An 18,467-nucleotide genomic window follows, 5' to 3' on the forward strand; every position below is an offset into this window, starting at 1 on the left:
TTTTTCGTGTATTATGGCCGTTGCTTGCGCCGGTAGGCATTATTTCAAATAGTTTGCTCCTGCCAGAGCGAAACCAACTGTGTGTCATATATATACATATGTCAACAGACCCTCGCTCTACCCTTCACATAAGAAATAACTCCTGTCTGATCTTCCAAGACGAGGAATAGCTCAAGGCGAAAAAGCCGATTATCAAACGCAGTTGAATGATGACACGAGGGGCGCACACACAGGGCGCATGGAGAGCGGGCTTTCGCTGAACTCACCTTGGGCTTTGTGTTCGATAATTTTCTCTTTAAGTGATGCATCTTTCTTACGTAGCTCTGCGGCACCAGCCACACCGTCTGGATCGTTCAGCCGAACGTAGATATCCTGAAGAAATGTCAAATTGTTTTGTAACTCGCCTGGATTAGCTTGCAGATACCGCGACAGATGCATTAACGCTCTGTGAAGGCAAATCAAAAAGGAGCACACAAACGGCACAAATCAGCTTTCTGTGTTATTCAAGGCCGTCACTGAAATACTATTAACATTCCTATTTTGGTCTACATGTCGAATAATAGTGCAGATGGCCGATAGAGTAATTTGGGTCATTAGACCAGCTATGTTTCACCGGTATATGGCCGGTATGTCAAATTTCAACATATGTTTTTTTTGCCAAGTTACACTAGTGGGATTTAAGCAGCGATTCTTAATCTTCGCTTGCATAGTCAAACTTTACTAATTCTCAGCCATTTTACATATATATATATATATATATATATATATATACATATATACATATATATATGATAGCATATATATATACAGATATATATAATAGCAACAATAGTCTTGAATAACTACACTTATTAACTAACCTAGTATTATTCTAACAGCCCATCAGATACAACTAACAAACAAAGTTAACTGCTGTTAGTTATTGATGACTGTGTATGTGAGAGCTATAAGTACATCTATATGTATGCAGCTATATATACATACTATAAAACTCAAATCGAATTTTTTGCATTGAATTATATATATATTTACCGCGAATATTCTTGACATCCGAAGGCGGCTCTTGCCAGTTTATCCTGGGCAATTCCTTCGACAAATTTAAATCTTCTGTAAAAACGCAAGGTACCATTCAGCACATAGATTCTACGTAGATAAATGCACAAAAAGAAGTTTATCTGTAACTGCTTGACCTACGAAAGTAAGTTACGACGTGAAATGCTATGAAAATAATTACGACGTGAGATACAAACAGACGGTCTAAGACACACAAATAATCGAATAAATGGTTCCTAGGCGGCTATTAGGTGTTTATTAAATTTTCATTGGTCAAAAATTTCCGTCTCCTTCGTCAACAGCACTTTACTACGTTCCACAAAAAGCACGTACAGATCATAACATCGCGTACGTCCTAAATAAAATGAAAAAATACGTCGTGGCTTTTATGTGCGGAACTGTTTTAACGTAATTGCACCAGCAGGCTAATCCCCAGCATCAATCAAACATGTCTAGGTCGGACCTAAAGCCCACGAGACGTACCTGTCATTGTTCCCTTGACTATTACCACCTCGGCTGCTGCTACTGCTATTACTACTACCAGCCTCCAAACTGTCAGCCCGTGAGGTAAACCTATATTGGCGCTTTTGAGAGGAGATTTTCGCCACGCCGAGAAGATGTTCCAGAAGCGAAAATACGGTCTGAGTGGCCATGTGTTGCATTTCCTTAGAACGAAAGACCGAATCTCCGCCGAGATGTGCTCCGCCGTCTAGTACACTCACCTGTAATAGAATAGCATACCTTTACCTGTCAAAAGTGAGTCACGTATATATATCTATGTATAAATTATTGCTGTTAGTTAGCAATAGAAGTTTCTAACTCAAGGGAGTTGTTCAATTTGAGGATGAATGACTAACAATACATTTAGCCAATCCTGACCATTTGAGCATTGAGACTCATAGAGCGACGTTTTAACGGGAAGCCCAGACAAGTGCGATTTGCTTTGAAGCCTTTAACGACGTCTGCTCCCTTTTTGTGATTGCATGGTTCTTTTTTGATCGAACGCAGCATATTTAGGCATGTCTAAGAAAGACCTCCAAATGTTGCAGTCCGAAATGCATATCTTATTGCATCATAATGAAATGACGTGTATGCCGCCATCCACCTTTAAAGCCGTGGTATCTTAACAATCCATATTTTGTAAAACAAACAGATCGTCAAAAGTAAAACCTGCTCTAGAAGCCGAAACTGCAATAATCAAGATAATTACATTGCATCAAGCACTACTTCTACAAACAAAATTGGATTCAAGTACATCTTGACTTACCGCTTCTAGCTTGATGTATTCAACCTCTTCGTCGGATGCAGTAACCATGACGGTAGACACCAAACTGGGCAGGATGAATTGAGCTACGGCGAGATCATTCTCAGCGATTAAGCTTGACAAATCCATCACATAGCGCTCGGTTTTATTACGAACAAGCGGCAGAAGTGACTTGATCCAAGCGTTGATCCAGGCAGAGAAATCGGTTCCCAGCGGGCCATTGAATATCGGCCGTTCCACTGGGAGATTGTCTTGTTTTTTGCTGATCCACTCGTACTTAGTCCCGCTTAACATTCTAATTACCTCCTGTTCATGCGTCTTAAACAAACGCCACAGCTCCTTGTCGTTAGGTAAACAGTAGGTTTTCGACACCTCTTGAATTACGTATGAGGCCTTATTCTGCATATCATTCTGATGGTTATAGGTGAGGAAAGTGTTTACCAGTCTCTTGAGTAGGCCATGAGCAAATTTCGAGTCTTCTGTAATCATGATAGGAACCTGTTCTTGCTCGGAGGCGCTCACCCTGAGCGCTATGCGCGCGGGATCCAAAGCTCCGAGATGAGAGAGGCACTCACCGACTAACGAATGAATAACGGCATCTCCCGTCTGGCAACACGCGAATAGCTGGCGAATCATTTCAGAGATGAAATCGTTCTCCGTTTCAGAGTCGAGTAATTCCGAAAGTGCTTCGCGATTTTCTGACAGCAGACGCGCCAGTCTTTTGAGCACAAGTCGTCGAACGCTGTTACTCTCATTACATATGTTCACTACAGAATTGCCAATTTGCTCCTTGAATGGGATGTTTTTGTTCGAGGCAAATGTCTTCCTAATCGACATCGGCAATTTGTCCATCTCCTGTAGGAAGGCAAGCTCATGCAATCGTTCAGCGTAGCACTGTTTATTCTCTATTAGCAGGTACTCTAAGATCTCTCTCGCCTGGGCCAATACTTCCGGTGTGTTGAGTAATGGCAGGACGGACATCACTAGATCGCCGATAATCGTAGGAAGGCCAGACTTGTCAAGCGATTTCACAAATACGAACCATGCGTCAGCGCAATACTTCAGCAGAGTAATATCGGATTCGGACACCGAAAACGCTGCTCGCAGTACATACATGAGCTTGATCCGGACACTGGTCACGTGTTCTACGCCCAAATAACGAATAAACTCCGGAAGACTGCTAATAATGCGCAGCTTCTCTTCGGCAACCGCTTTTCGGATATTTGTATCATAAAGAAACAGTACTCCAAGAAGATTTAGGTGCTCATACACGAACGTTCGAATATCCATGTCGTCGTTAATTGTCCATTGTCGCATACGAGCCACGTAGCTGATCCCTAGTTTAACTCCAGCCTCGTCGACTGGCAAATACGTCATAAACTCATAGATAATCCGATGCGGCGCCCCCTCAGTGAACGCTGTACGCCAATCGTTTCCAATAGCAAAAGATAGAAATGTCTCGCATTTACCTCCCGGATCTCGTCTGTGCGTAGTGAATAAATATGCCACTATCTGTGGAAGATATCTGCCGATAAGCTTGAGCAGTTTCGAATGCGTGTTCTCCAATACGAGGCCACCATTGCTACTGGCATTACCACTGCTACTCAACCTAGCGATTTCGCGCACCCGGCGTTGGGCATCTTCGCCGCCGTGGGCCACGAACATCGGCAGAAGGAAGCGATGGAGCGTTTTAAGGCACGGATACACGTCTGGGGAGTCCGCATCGAACACATCGGACACACCCTTAACGATATGCTCCAGACTGCGTGCTGGTGAGTCAACTGCGGCACGGAACACACACAGGGCAATCATCTGACGATTATCTAAGATCATCTGTCGAAGGCTTACACCAGAGTGTCGCGACAGCCAGTGAATTTCACTGAGGGCTACAGTTCGCAGGTACATGACACTATCGCAGGCCGCAGCTGCTAGATGCTTGAAATGGGTGAATTTGAGAGCGGGTCGTGCAGCTACGATACGGCTGACAAGCATTAGACTAGTCTCGTAGACGTCACGATTTTCCACGTCGGAGAACTGCTGCGTCAAATCGACCTTGGGTTCGAGTGAGGGATTACTTTCCAGGGCACGATATAGCGCTCGAACGAGGCCAAGCCGAACAAGGTAGTTGGTCTCGGCTAAAAAAACATCTAGAAGCCGATCGAGCTGTTGTTGACTGAACTTCAGATGTAAAGTCGAGCAGATCGCAAGCATGTTTCTCTTTTCAGCTTCGATGTTTTGGTTGCCCAGCACGTTCAAGATGCAATTACCTAGTGCCTCGCTTGCTGCTGAAGATGTAATCAGCGTTGGGAGGTCATCTTTACATAGACACGATTTCACTTGGCCGTTATTGCTAGTTTCCCCTACACGCGGCGCCTCCGCTCCAGCTAATACGCACGGTAGCTTAAGCAGTGCTGTCGCTAGGTGGTTCATTTCCTCTGGTAAAAGGCGGTGACTCTCCAAAATACTGAGAACGGAATCGCAGGCGTCCTTGTATAGGCAGATGTTGTCAACGACAGCCGCAAACAGATTGCGTTTTTTTGCCGCGTCAAGGATAATGCTTCGGCGAGCTGTCTGATTCACACGGGTCTCCGAAAACAGCGGTACAAGAGACAGGCACTCGGCGACCAGCTTTACGTCCCGTGAGATTTCGTCCATGCTTATAGTCATACGGTGGCGATCTCGAACAAACGTGGCAGCGTTCGGGCTGACGCTCATCAACGGAGCAAATACAACGTTAGCAACAGACTGTTCCGTGTTTCCGGATGAGACGTTGAGTAGAATTCGGCAACAGGCGATTGCTTGGGGGTACGTCTTCACGTCGGAGATTGGGAACAATGAGTGGAAATAGCTTTCGGTCTGGCTGCGTACACCAGCAGTCAATGATGGTTTATGGCTAAGAACATTAAAAATTCGCAGACTATCCTTCTCGAGTCGAACGCTGTTAAAATACTCTGGTTGTATCTCCAGCTTGTCGATAAGCTGTTCTACACCCGGTAATCCGCTAAATAGATCGGTTAAGTGGGGCAAAATAAGAAGGTGAATGTTTCGATCAGTAGGGGCTGATCGCGCAAACCACCGGACCAAGTGCTTCCATAGGGGTTTGAGCTGAGGCCAGATACCTATGATCTTTTTGACATTTCCAGCGGATAGGATCTCATGGTTGGCCATGTGGCCAAGTAATTGATTTAGATCATCCTGAACCTCATTAATGCGACTTTCCTCACTCAGATACCTAAGAATCTCTACAAACGTATCGACGAGATGCTCACGAAGCGTATAAAACCCAATCTCCAGCAACAACTCGTACAGCGACCTTGCGCAACATAGCCAAGACTGAAGTGTCGTTTTATCGTCAAACACTTCTGGAAGAGCGCCCGCCAACTGAGTGTAGAACGCCTTTACTTCCAGCTCGGGCACCATTTGAAGGAATTCGGCCATTAATTGTAGAAAAACGCTACGCACATATGGATTCTGGTTTTTGTCCGGCAACTTGACGATCGGTGGTTTTCCTGGGGGCAATGCTAGGACGCTGTCCGTCGAAAAATTGTTCCTTACCATGGCTAACAGCGAGGTGGCCGCGGCCTTATCTTGTTCGCCCAACAGGCGATGTATTAGATACAGAGCGATCTTTGTAACGACTGCGCATTGGCGTGACGAAGTGGCTTTCGTGACAATCTTTAACAGGCAGGATCAGTGTACACGAAACGCGATCATGTTTTTAAAACGCATTATAGATACAAATATGGTAAACTTTATATATATATATATTTGGTATAAAATATTTATTATTATTTCCTTCTTATGTTATCATGCTCACGTGCTTAGCGCGGCCATGACAGAAACCCTTCAGGGCGAATATGACAATCGTTATATAGTCAAACCACAATAAAGCTAAGGCTGTAACCTGTGTCCTTTTGAAGCCTTATTTAGAGAGGCTGTTACCGCCGAAGAATAATCGTGTCGGAAATAGATTGGGATCCATTTTCTAGGACATCTATTACTACAAAAAGGTAAAATTCAATAGTCGTATATATCGTTTACTTTATACCTTCGCAAGGAAGTACGCATTGAAATGAAGCCTAGCTGTTGTTTGGTCTGGTGGAGCTATTGAGGCGAGGAAGGTCTCAGGCATAGTATCGAGAATCCGATAAAACGGCTCATATTCCGATCGATGGTAAGACTCAACTGCAAGAAATTGTACGCGGAGCCAATGATCAAATTCATGCATCCAAATTTTCGGTTTTTCGATATCTAATTCAAAAAATTGATCAAACTGCATCCATCTTCTGGAATCTGAACTTTCAGCTTAACTATACATTTTAGCTAAATCTGTGCACGGCCTCACAATTGATAAGTTAGAAAACTTGAGACATCTCTGAAAATGCATAGTAAGCTGAAATTTTCGATCAATGTCAACGTTAGCAACAGGTAAAGAAACAAACGATTATGAATGATGACTTAGAGCTCAATAATAAGGATCTTGATGCGCGGAGGGGCTCGAAAGGTCAGCCCTGCTTTTGAGTGCCATGGAGACCGTTTATGCCTGTTCAACAGAGAGCTTCAATTCTGCATTTAACGAATGCGTTCTTTTATCTTTATGGTTTGCTTAGGGTAAAACAACCCTTATCTAGTTGCTTTGTTACTGACATTTTTTGCCAAACCGGACATAAAACTTCTCACGACATGTGACCTTGGTATCACGTTCATGTTCTAAAGTCACAAAAGAGAATTTTGATTTGTTTTAGACAGAATCACTGGTCATAACATATACTGTTGATAGTTTACTTCTGACCGTTTACTCTTTTATTAATTGGTAGCAGTCGATACGCAGATTATAATGTACACAATGGTGTAAAATATGTAAATCCTTTTTAGCCTTATTTATTATTATTATATTTTATTTTATGCGCTTTTCATTGACCCGTTTCGATTTATTGACCAATCTGTCCATGGCTATGTGTGACTGCTAATGCTGAACACATACATTTATGTGTATTCTTATTTTTACAGAGATAGCTATCAGTTGCATACAGCTCTTATTGATTCGAATAGTTCTTTGTTCACTTGACCGTTTCGATTAACTATTGATTAGTTTAAACCGAAAATCCACGATGCGTCTTTAGCGGACTGCGACCCACTGTAGTGTGTTTTTTTTTTCAAATAATTGGCTTTACAAGTTGCATTTAATATATAATCTGTTGTTTTTTCTTTTGTGTTTACTTACGGGTTTCGTCATTGTTGAGGATGTGCAATATTGCATCGCGCGCCTCCGCCGCTGAATCATCCATCTGCATCACGTTATTGACTGGAATTGACAAGTGGCCCCTAATAGACGATTTACCGTGGACGCACGAATGTGGTATAGTTGAAAAACGATTATTGTATCTCGTTATATTTGGACAACAGCAAATCCATATGCTTTACGGTCAGGTTCGGCAATTCTATTCCGTCACGTTGCCTCGACATCGCAGCATTACGGCACACGACAAAATCGCAGACGCCAACGTCCTCTGGCCGTATGATGTGCGAGTGCTATGGAGCTTCTAATCGTGGACAAATTTCCAAGCTTTGTATACAGGAAAAAAGCGTTTTTGTCCGAGCTTTCAATACTACGCCGTGTCATAGAACTGCGACAAGTACGCTAGAGCACTACATTTCGACATGGCGTATTCCCATCGCAGCACGAATTTCTCAGTACATATGTACCAACCTATAGCAACGTACTTTCTCATAACTCATAGGTATAAGCACATCTTTCGGAAATTGATTTCTGATCTTCTCATGAGTTAACTGCTCAAACCTAACAAAATTGACCAAGTTATAATACGAATTAACTTTATTTATCCGCATGGACTGTCCGGTATTGACAGCGGCTGTGGTTAGACGAAGCAAATGGAAAAGCGAGTGCACAGAAAACAAACAACAACCATCAAGAGAACCTCAGACAATTGTATCGACTAAAAACCGCGCCTTCATAGCTGCTACATTTTCAACAGGGTACAGACGGAGCCTTCAACAGCAAGACAGCAGCCAAAACAGGTCCTGCCTATTGCTCCCTGTGTTCTGTTCGGTTGGCGCGATACTGAGGCTGCCATTCGAATTCTGCCCGCGCAAACGGACCAGACGAGTTGGATAGTAACGCAAGCTCACCAGACGACGGTAGCAGCGGAGGCGGTTGTTAGGCGAACGAGTACCGTTAAAAAAGTTAAACGTTTTTTTTTCCTTAAAGTTTAACTACGACCCGATGAAAAAGATGCTTTACGGCCTGTGTCAGTGTTAGACATTGTATCAGGCCATTAGCTGACGGCATGATCCACAGATTTATCACGGCCCATGCCATATTTACTGTATTAGCATAAGTAGTATTCGTTATTAGTTAGATTATTGGTAATTGGCACCGATTGTTTCTACAGGTCAAATTAAATGAGTGATCGTTCTGTAAACGTAGCCCGAATATGGACTTCTCAAAGCTACCTTAATGGCAAGCTTTCTTAAATTGATTAGACTCTTATTATTATTTCAGCAGAAAACGGTGTACTTCTTGTCCTACGATTGTTTTATGGGAGAGCGCTACCTTTTTAGTTGCAGCGATCAAAAAAAGGTTTGACAAGATGCTAAACACGCTATCGAGTCGTATGGTTAATGTTGTTTAGATCAAAATAACGCAAAAACGTAAAATTTTAAACTTACAATTCACGTAAAATCAGTAAAATCTTCACTTACGATTCATAATCTTACAATTCACAGGTTGCTGTTTCTGCTCGACCACGTCCTAAATTTCTCGTTATTACATTGCGTATATACAGTTGGAAATACAATTCTTATTTAAGGCTTTCCTCCGATTCTATGACAACTTATTTTTCTTTATAATCTATGATAACTTGGTCTAATTGATTGATAAAATGAATGGATGAAAATAAAGATACCACCGTTTTCTTTTGAAAATATATTTCCGATTTGTAGGCCTTTTGATCTGTATCTCGTTAGCGTAGATGAATTTGATGCAAACTCATCTAAACTTATTTAATGGATGTATCGGTAATGCCCTTCGTGATACTTGAAGGAGACTTCCGAAGGCGTCATCGAAACACAGAAATGCACATTATCAGCGTGCGCCCCTTTGATAGGAGGGAGACGTTTCTCTGTTTTGATCTTTTTTCAAATGTCGTTTCTAGTTATTTCGCGCTGTGTTTGCCCTTTTCCATGTCTGCTCGACCATACACCATGAATCAATCTAGAGAGGGGCATGACGCAGATCTACCCCTTCCATAGAACTTCACATTTAAATCGTACTTCAACTGAACTGCGTAGAACTGACATGTATTATATATATCAGGTCGTATTTAGTCAATTCGTACTACAACTTTGTTACTCTCCCAGAAGCTGGCAAGTTCTGTTGTGTTTGCACATTTGCCTGAAATGTTTATGGAGTTTACTGCCTATAGGGAGTTTCGGGCGACACGCATCAGTTCTACGAGGCGTCGTGATTTCGTCGTACTCGAAAACATTGACAATGCGCTTATTTTTTTTGACTGCTCATCACGACAAAGCTATTTTTAGTTTTGGCACGGTCTTCGCCTTCTTTACAATGGTCTCCTTAAAAAAACTACTGTGTCCATTTACGAAAACCCAGGTTTCTTTTTTAAGGTTTCACTCTTCTAGCAATTACTACAAACAGGTGAGAGTTGTTTTAGCTATTTAGGCGGACGACATATACGCTCTGCAACATTTTACAGAGATATCGCTTGCGAATCTTATTCCTGCTCATCCTTTTCCTGCTGACGGTTATCTAGTCTTCGTGCGCTAAATTCAACCCGAGTTGTGTGCACAAGCATAGGAGAGTGCAGTCAGTCAGCTCCTTCCTTTTGTGACAACAGCTTTACTCTGTGGGTTGCCTATCTGCCTATCGAACGAAAGAATATTGCTAAACAGCGAACGGGGTCCCGGCCAGCTGATCAACGGATATTCAAAAAATCCGAACGGAGAAACTTGTGGCTGCGTGGCCTTCTAGCTTGCTCGTTCTGTCTAGTTCAGTATATGACACCGGTTTGTGTCGCATTGTCGTCTGAGGCTAAGTACACCAGTCATAGGTCGAGAGCGATCTGTCCTTCCTAGAACTAACTATATAAAATGAGTCCAAGAACCCTGTGATATCCTGCTGGTCGTGAGTAACAATGAGTTCTGTGAGTGCCATCAAATACTTCTGCTAAAACAACAAGTAGCAGCTGATTGTTGCCAGTGAGCACTCTCCCTTTACGCTGCATTTTACATGACATTGCTGTGTGATTTATGGTAATTACGGTGCCAATACCGGTAGAGTTGTGGTCAGTGCGGTGTGTTAATGTGGGTTACCACATAGCCTGGCAAGTTCAACCCCAGCAGAACCCGACGGAGATCTGGCGGCTGGCGGGTGCTGGCTGTCGCTCAATGGTTTTGAGCTGGCAGTGTCGCCGTCGATAGCATCGCAGACTGCAGCCAATTGGGTGAGTGCGCAAATTGTGGGAACTGCAGCTTTTAGCCGACGGTATGTTGGTTGTCCGTGGCCTAGGACGCGGCCTTGCAGTAGTAAACAACGAAGGTGGCAAGGTCCTATCATGGCTGACCGCAGCACAGACTACCAGTAACGGTGGCAGTCTACGGATGAAAGATCCTCAACGTGTCCAGAATAAAATTCATAAACTCACTATAGATGGTAAGTATGTGAGAGCAGATATAGGCATATATATACAGACACACGCACAGTAAGTGCGGACGAGATCGATGAATGGAGGCGATTCTCGCTTCTTTAGAATTCACAAGATTCAGAAGAGAATTGAGCGACAATCGATAATCTTCTCTAACAGAGTATCTGAAACAGTATGAAGGGCAGCGGCCATCTGTGAGGACAACGACGCCTTAGCTAACAATGAGACCTGAAGATGGAAAAAAAGTGATCAATTATTATCAAAGTACTCTGTGAGAATACGCTTTATCTCTGCGAATATGTAGCTTGATGCAAACCCCATAGTGAAGCGGCTGTGGGTATCCGATTTCTGTCGACTACTCATTTTGTTTCGCGAGGAGTCTGGTAGATAGCAAGAAGAAGTTAACGATAAACAAAAAAACTGACGTTCCCGCGTTACTTCTTTTCTAGAGATTTTAAGATAAATTTATAGCATATTAGAGGTACTAACACAGGGCGGGTAAAGATTTAAGTCTTATTAACAAACTCTTGTTGTTTTTGTAGCATTGAGATCATTAATATGAATGAATTGTTTCGAACGCTCCAAAAACACTGCGCTTCGTATTGCCTGAAAGATAATTCGCTATTATATATAAAATTAAATTTTAATTAAAATAAGTCGTTTAATTAAAATAATAATAATGCGCATAGAAATGGCAGGGCAGCGTTTAATGGGCTGTACGATACGATAAAGTGTGCTATAGGCAGGGATAGGGTAAGGAAGACGACGGCGGACCTACGCACAGTAGTAGACTGCTAATAGAATATGACGAGCAGAAAACAAAACGTAGATTACGTTTAAATGACGTTTATGGAAAAATCGATTGCCACACTTCAATAGCTCCATGTGCGTTTGTCCAATGTTCGAGTTAGTGTTCTCACATTTAGCATATTCTTCCTTCATTAAGTGGAAAACACAAACCCGTTCATCGTCACGTAATTTTTACATTTTTAGTACCTCTTTTACTCTCTTTAAATAATGCTACAGTTACATCTATATAGATGTATATAAAGCTCACACAGGTGAGGCCGTTATCTTTAATGATATATGGATGCAACAGAGCACCCTTATTACAATGTGTCTTCCTTAGATTTGATAAAGGTGTGCTCGCTCGTCCGGTCCGCGTTAAGGCTTCTTATAATTGCTTTAGCATAGGGATTTTCTACCTCTTTTTTAGACTGGTCGCCCTTCTCTTGAAGAATTTTAAAAAATTCAGACAGGTAAGGTTTGAATTCGACAACCGGCTGTTTGGTCTGGTCTCTAACTAGCTGAAAAGAGCTTTTATGATCATTATGAAATTATTAAAATCCTTTTTTCCAAGAAGGAGTGTATTCCAAATACTCGTAAGTTTATTCGTTTTCGATAAATTTTGTTGCTTGTTGACTTCAGACCAAAGCGTTCAAAAGGAAATTGCGGTATTCCATCATATACTTGCTTTCCGCACTGATCAAATATTTATCTTTCCCATCCTGCCGCATTCAGGACCAAGCCATGATCAACTGAGATGCCTCGATTGTAATTGTTAATATCTATTCTGTTAATGATTTTACATTATACGCGATTTCCGAGATTGAGGCGAAACATTAAACTCATCCAGTGGCTCTTCTGTTTCTCTCTATCATCACGTATATCATCATTGTATCAGAGCATATTTGTGCCACTGCAGCAGTAACTGTATCAAATCGACCTGTCTTGAAGAAAGTTAAATGACTTCCAGACAGATCAGTCTCATAACTGATCCATTCGTTTCCATCGTAGATTTGTCCGGAACGTACGCGCGGTCACAATATTAATCGAATTATTTTAATATTTCCGCCGCACGCAAAGACGCCGGAAAGTAGCTTGGGTCACCACTGCAGGGGGAAAAGTGGTAGACAGCGAGTATCAGTGCAGTCATAGGTAGATAACTGTGCTAAAGAGTTCTAGTGTTAGTATCAGATTGACTGTAGCTTGGCGATGAGCACAAGAGAAAAAAAAAACTACGATTAGGGCTTACGCTTATGTCTTGCTTTGATGTATCGGAGAACGTATACGATAATATTATTTTCTCTGGGAACAAAGCTGATTGGCAGCCAATTCATCCAGAATCGTGTTATACCCGGTGCCCTGAGCCCCTAGCCAAGTGCCTGAAACAGCCCGTATAATAATAATTTATTTAACAAACGTCGCCATTACATGATATGTATGCATAAAATTCAACGAATATTGACAAAATACAACATTAGGTTATTTAGAAGATATTCGAGAGAACTGATATGAATTAGGCAAATGATTTCACTAGCCGTTGCGTGAAGGCGTTGGCTACGATTAGCGGTACGCATACCGACGGTCGTAATTATGATACGTTTCCTTTTCGTCTGGAGACTTCGTTTAATAAAATGTCTTAGTTAATGGTTACTATGATTAGGTCCGTCATGTCTGCAGCTGCTCACAGACTTCGATCGGACGCTGTCGCGAACACATTACCACGGGAAGCCTGTCTCCACATCCTATTGTGTTTACGAAGATATTAATCATGTGTCGATGGAGTATATGCAGCTGGCGACGCGACTCCGTGAGAAGTATTACCCCATTGAAATTAGTCCGAAACTTACCGCTGAGGAAAAGATACCCTATATGATACAATGGTGAGTGAAAACCGACTGCATGAAAGTCACGCTCCTGAAGCAATGCATAACGGCAGTAGACGACACAGAAGACTTTTTAGCGAGAGGTAATTTAGACCCGTTTGAGTCCAACATCAATGGGTGCAATTAGTGGGCTCCGCGCAAGACTCGCGAAATAGACCAGTTTCACTTAATTATCGCAATCTACAGGCTCTTACGATGCATTGTAAATACTGTATCGTTGAGGTGTTAGATATTCGATAGTAATATGGTGGAGCACCTTAAGCTTCTAGTATGTCGTGCTTGGTGGAGGCGTTTAGCCGATCGAGAAAGATTGCACGTTCCTTCTAGCGTGGAAGACATGTTGCGTGTTCGGCTCGAAGATCACTCAACTTTGTCATTTTCAAGTGTATTCGTGGCTGCTGATAAACACTCGTCCAAATAAATGTAAGATAGACCGAGTAGTTTCGAATACATTCATTCATTTATTTATCTTAAACCACTTAACTGTCGTCTTTTTATTTTATTAAAATATATCAGGTTCGCCGAAAGCTTCGACATTGTGCTTAAGGTAGGGGTAAATCTTCGGGAAATGCCGAGTCTTGTGAGACGAGCGGATCTACATTTACGATGTCGTACCGTAGCGTTATTTGAGTTTCTAGCGACCAAGGTATTGCTGACATAATTATAATAGTTACGTTACCAAGTAACACACTGTATTGGTGCTAAAACGTATAACGACATTTTTATAGAGCTCTCATTTAGGCTGTATAATAAGCAAAATTTGCTAATTTTTTTTCTTATTTTCACACGCACTGAGGCAAACCCTTAGCATGGGGTAGTTGACTATAATTGGCGTTTAGCGCGAGATGTCTATTTTTCATATATATCATAGCTCTTTCAACGTGACTAAGTCACGCGGCCCAAGTGACGTATTTTTTGTCATTTGCTGAGCTTGCTGAAGTCGTTGTATTACCTGGGCACCAGGAATCCAATGGTATAGAACATCTAAGATTGTTGTACATCAAATGTAGCACAGAATACGACAAAGCATTAGGACACGACTGTTAATACTCAGGCGAGCGTCTTAGGTGTTAACTTGCATTTTGTATGAACACTTATTATAGGATGTACCGATTCTGGTGTTTAGCGCCGGTCTGGGCGATGTTGTCCGGCTTTCTCTCCAACAACATGGCGCATTACTTAATAACGTTACGGTGCTGTCGAATTTCATCGAATATGACAAAGAGGTATGAGCCCACGAGTCGATTGTAGCTCATAGGCTTTCATTGCATCATAGACAAGGTAATGTCAATACTAAGCAGATCAGATACTTAACGACGTTAGCACGGCTCTTATAGTACATTCTAGGTAAACTGATTTAAACACGCACATTTTTACCAGACTTGATTTTTTGTTTTGCTAGCATCGTTAAAAAAATTACTGTACGACGTTACCTATTGCTCGTAAACATCATGCGTTCTACATGCGATTGATAAACATATTAGTCATAGAATTAATCGGAAAGGGTTTTCTTAATAATAATAATAATAAAAAAAATTCAGTTTTTCATGTTCACGGTGTCGATTTCCAAGAACTAATTTCTCGTATTAATTTTTTTATACGAGCATCAACAACATACCAAATTTTTTTCCGTTTGTTTTTGCTTTTTTGCTCGTAACCATATTCGTTATAGGGGGCACCACTAAAATTCAGCGACCAACTGTTGCATATGTACAATAAAAACGCGAAATTTCCGCCAGCCAGCGAGTACTTCGCCAGTACGCGGATTCGAAAGCGATGCAATGCGATTCTCATGGGCGACTCATTAGGCGACTGTTCAATGGCTGATGGCGCACCCGGCATTTCGCCACCGCCGACAGGTAACAGCACGCTCCTGCGTATCGGCTTCCTCGACCACGAAATTGAACAGCGCCTCGAAACCTATTTAGATAATTATGACATGGTCTTGCTGGATGATCAAACCATGAACGTTCCTCTAGCGCTGTTCAGGCAAATCTGTTCAAAATCATAACACCGGCTGACTGTTTAGCTAGAAATTTTCGTAGGAAATAAGATGCGGTTGGCAATGTTACAGTAGTGATACTTCATATTGACTGAGTTCTGGATTTGCTATCAGTTGGCAGAATCATCATTAGTGCGTGTTTTGTTAACCAATCTCGCCACTGACCTGATATATCGTAATGCCCTCGAGGTCTTGTTACGTTTATTGTATATTATACACTCGATGAGAACTTGTATCACCAAATCGTGCGAGCGCATCTCTGCCTGGGTGATATATATACATACTAGTAGACAATCGGATCTTCCTTCAATATTTCGCAGCTATGGGCGAACTGATAATAACCCAACGGTCACATGTTTGCCGTCCCAAGCGTTGGACAGCGATATTAACTGTTTGACAGGAGACACTTTCAATTTCCTCTGGCAGAAACACATTGAAATTGCGACACGGTTTTTAGGAATTCAGATAAAACGAATGATGACGATAACAACCTTTACTACTAGAACGCATTCAGCCATTCGGACGATGCTTTATTGACGACGGTTTGGCGGCTCAAGGGTTGTGCACTGTAGGAAACCTTATCTAGAGCATAAAAAATCAATATTAAGAATAGACTCCAATCTCAATGATGAAAACAACACTTGTGGGGACAAAAACGGAAGCCATTAAATTTTAACTCCCGAAAGTACTAGTGCTATTATTTATTTAATCCCGATGCAAGTCTTCCGGCAATAAATTTTGTGACACGATCGAGATAACGAGCAGGGAATGTGATTAGCGTAATCAGTACCATCGTACAAGACGGCCGAAGTGTGATAATAATCATCGATGACTCTGTCAAAATTGAATTTCAAGAAAGTAACCAGCTAGAATTTTTCTGAATTGTCAACAAAATTATCGTCCGTTAAACGCTTCCGTGTCTCACGGCGACCCACCTCTCCCCATCCATTACCGTGGTGAAAAGGCGACGGCGTGTCGTTTCCGGGCAGCACTAAAATCGTGCAGGAAACACGTGCCGTAGGGTGCACCCAGTATTCTAATGAGTTCATTGAGAAACGTCTAAAAAAGTTACAACAACAGCAACAGCGACAGCAACAACAACAACAAACGACAGCGTCGATAGACAAAAAAAAAATAACCACTCCTTCACTAACGCTGATCCTAGACATTTGTATATAATAATACGGGTTGGCAATGCCAGTGAAGGATTCGGTCGGTGTGCATCGGCTTGTGTGGCAGATGTGAAATAACAATTGAATATAGTGAAATGTTGTATACATACGAAGTTGGTTGTTTTTAGTTAGTAAAGATAGACAATTTTGGAGAAATGATATGCCATTCCGCTTTGGTATAAATTGGGATATAGCATATGTTGGTTCGTCGGGGTGGTAGCTGTGCATGCTTGTTGTTTGCTTTATCTTCTAAGACTGATCTTCTTCGGTAGATACGGTTTGTCTTTTGTCAGATTTTTTTGAAAATGGGATTATAAATATATTTCATAGGGGATTTTACGTAAAGCCGTATAAAGCTATTGTGCTCTTTAGAACTTGTCATCATAATACAGTTTGCACTTCGCACGCTTGTTATAACAGTATTTATCTATCATGAAAGTTGGTAGAGATCTATTCAGCGTTCTTTCCATATCTATTGTCTATGTCAAGCATCGTCGATTTGGCCCTGGGTTGGGTTTAAGTCTCACTAGTAACAAGCTACGCAACCAAATAAAGAGAAAAAAAAAACGCTTTTTTAAATTCGCATGAATTTCAGATTATTTCTATTGCTCGAATAAGTATCCTTATAATACACGCAGGCATTAGTGCAGTTTGTTCACTTCATTCATTTCTAAATGTATTGCTGCTTATAGATGTTGACGATAACGTTTGATAGTATATTGCGTAATTATAAAAATAATGATAATTTTGCTATGACTAGTGACTTTTCTTGTTTAATTTGTGCCAAGTTTTTGAAGTATTCTATGATAATAGACACAATTTATTCGCGCTGCAAGTTTATTTAGAGAAAAAAATCATTTAGGCGAAATTTTGCTGCGTTTGTTCGATACGATATTCTAATGTCTCAGTATTTAGTCATATCACTGGTGTAAATGACCTTGGTCATAGTTTTCCTGACCTTTTATCTTGCGATGTTTTATAATTATCATATATTACATTCGTGGACAAACGCTGCACGTTAGGTTGGATTTAGGTAAAAAGTAGCAGGTAGTTCATCCACTCGTAGTAAGTATAGGGATACGCTTAACTGCGATTCACGATTCATAATTCGTCCAAGGCGAGTCTTATTCTGTACAATTTCGTGGTATCGTGATTACCACGTTATCGTGATCAAAGTATTTTTTTTTATACCCTACACCGGTGAGCATTCGCATACAATTTCAGGGATTCTTGCGTATTTATTATCTCTGTACTAGAACTAGTTATATATATATATATATAATTGTGTGTGTCGATACTACAGATCAGCTGTGCTGTTTGTAGCGGAAGTTTTTTTTACTACGTTCAGCAATTGCGGGCGACGAAGATCTGTGTTAGCACTACACTTTCTATATATTTAGAATGTTCTACACAAAATATACAACATTCTTATGTATACGATATTATAGAAACATATAAAGGAGTCAGAGCTTAATATTATTATCGTCCACCACATATTGATATATGTCGGCTTTGATATTAAATTCTCTTAGGCATTAGTGAAAGATTATTTGTTACTTCAAATGTGTTTCTTGGACATGATTGTTGGCTCTTTTTATTGAAACGTGAGAAGTTATTCCTAAT

At 41.3% G+C, this 18,467-nt stretch overlaps 2 protein-coding genes across 9 annotated transcripts in view; one reads left to right on the plus strand and one right to left on the minus strand.

The window, feature by feature from the left end:
- The window catches only part of mei-41 (ATR serine/threonine kinase meiotic 41), a 42,127-nt gene extending 32,199 nt beyond the window's left edge, over positions 1 to 9,928 (minus strand). For all 7 annotated transcript variants that reach the window (XM_022847215.2, XM_022847218.2, XM_022847214.2 and 4 more), the window contains exons 1-6: positions 7,542 to 9,928; positions 6,366 to 6,502; positions 2,321 to 5,992; positions 1,537 to 1,775; positions 1,033 to 1,107; positions 267 to 445 (exon numbers count right to left, since the gene is read on the minus strand). In XM_022847215.2, coding sequence (XP_022702950.1) covers positions 267 to 445; positions 1,033 to 1,107; positions 1,537 to 1,775; positions 2,321 to 5,992; positions 6,366 to 6,502; positions 7,542 to 7,611 — 4,372 coding nt within the window. In that variant the 5' untranslated portion in view covers positions 7,612 to 9,928. The remainder of the gene's footprint in view (positions 1 to 266; positions 446 to 1,032; positions 1,108 to 1,536; positions 1,776 to 2,320; positions 5,993 to 6,365; positions 6,503 to 7,541) is intronic.
- A 272-nt stretch (positions 9,929 to 10,200) lies between these two features.
- LOC111268319 (cytosolic 5'-nucleotidase 3) lies at positions 10,201 to 16,957 on the plus strand. Of its 2 annotated transcripts, none has more exons than XM_022847222.2 (5): positions 10,201 to 11,009; positions 13,448 to 13,667; positions 14,187 to 14,316; positions 14,774 to 14,896; positions 15,343 to 16,957. In XM_022847222.2, exons 1-5 carry the CDS (start codon positions 10,844 to 10,846, stop codon positions 15,679 to 15,681), a joined length of 978 nt encoding a protein of 325 aa, XP_022702957.1. In that variant the 5' UTR covers positions 10,201 to 10,843; the 3' UTR covers positions 15,682 to 16,957. The 2 variants fall into 2 exon arrangements, with proteins under 2 accessions (XP_022702957.1, XP_022702958.1); XM_022847223.2 differs by having other exon boundaries at positions 10,877 to 11,009; positions 13,428 to 13,667.
- The last annotated feature ends 1,510 nt before the right edge of the window (positions 16,958 to 18,467 follow it).

This window comes from Varroa jacobsoni, unplaced genomic scaffold (genome assembly GCF_002532875.2).
Source record: "Varroa jacobsoni isolate VJ856 unplaced genomic scaffold, vjacob_1.0 scaffold_1275, whole genome shotgun sequence".
Taxonomy (NCBI): domain Eukaryota; kingdom Metazoa; phylum Arthropoda; class Arachnida; order Mesostigmata; family Varroidae; genus Varroa; species Varroa jacobsoni.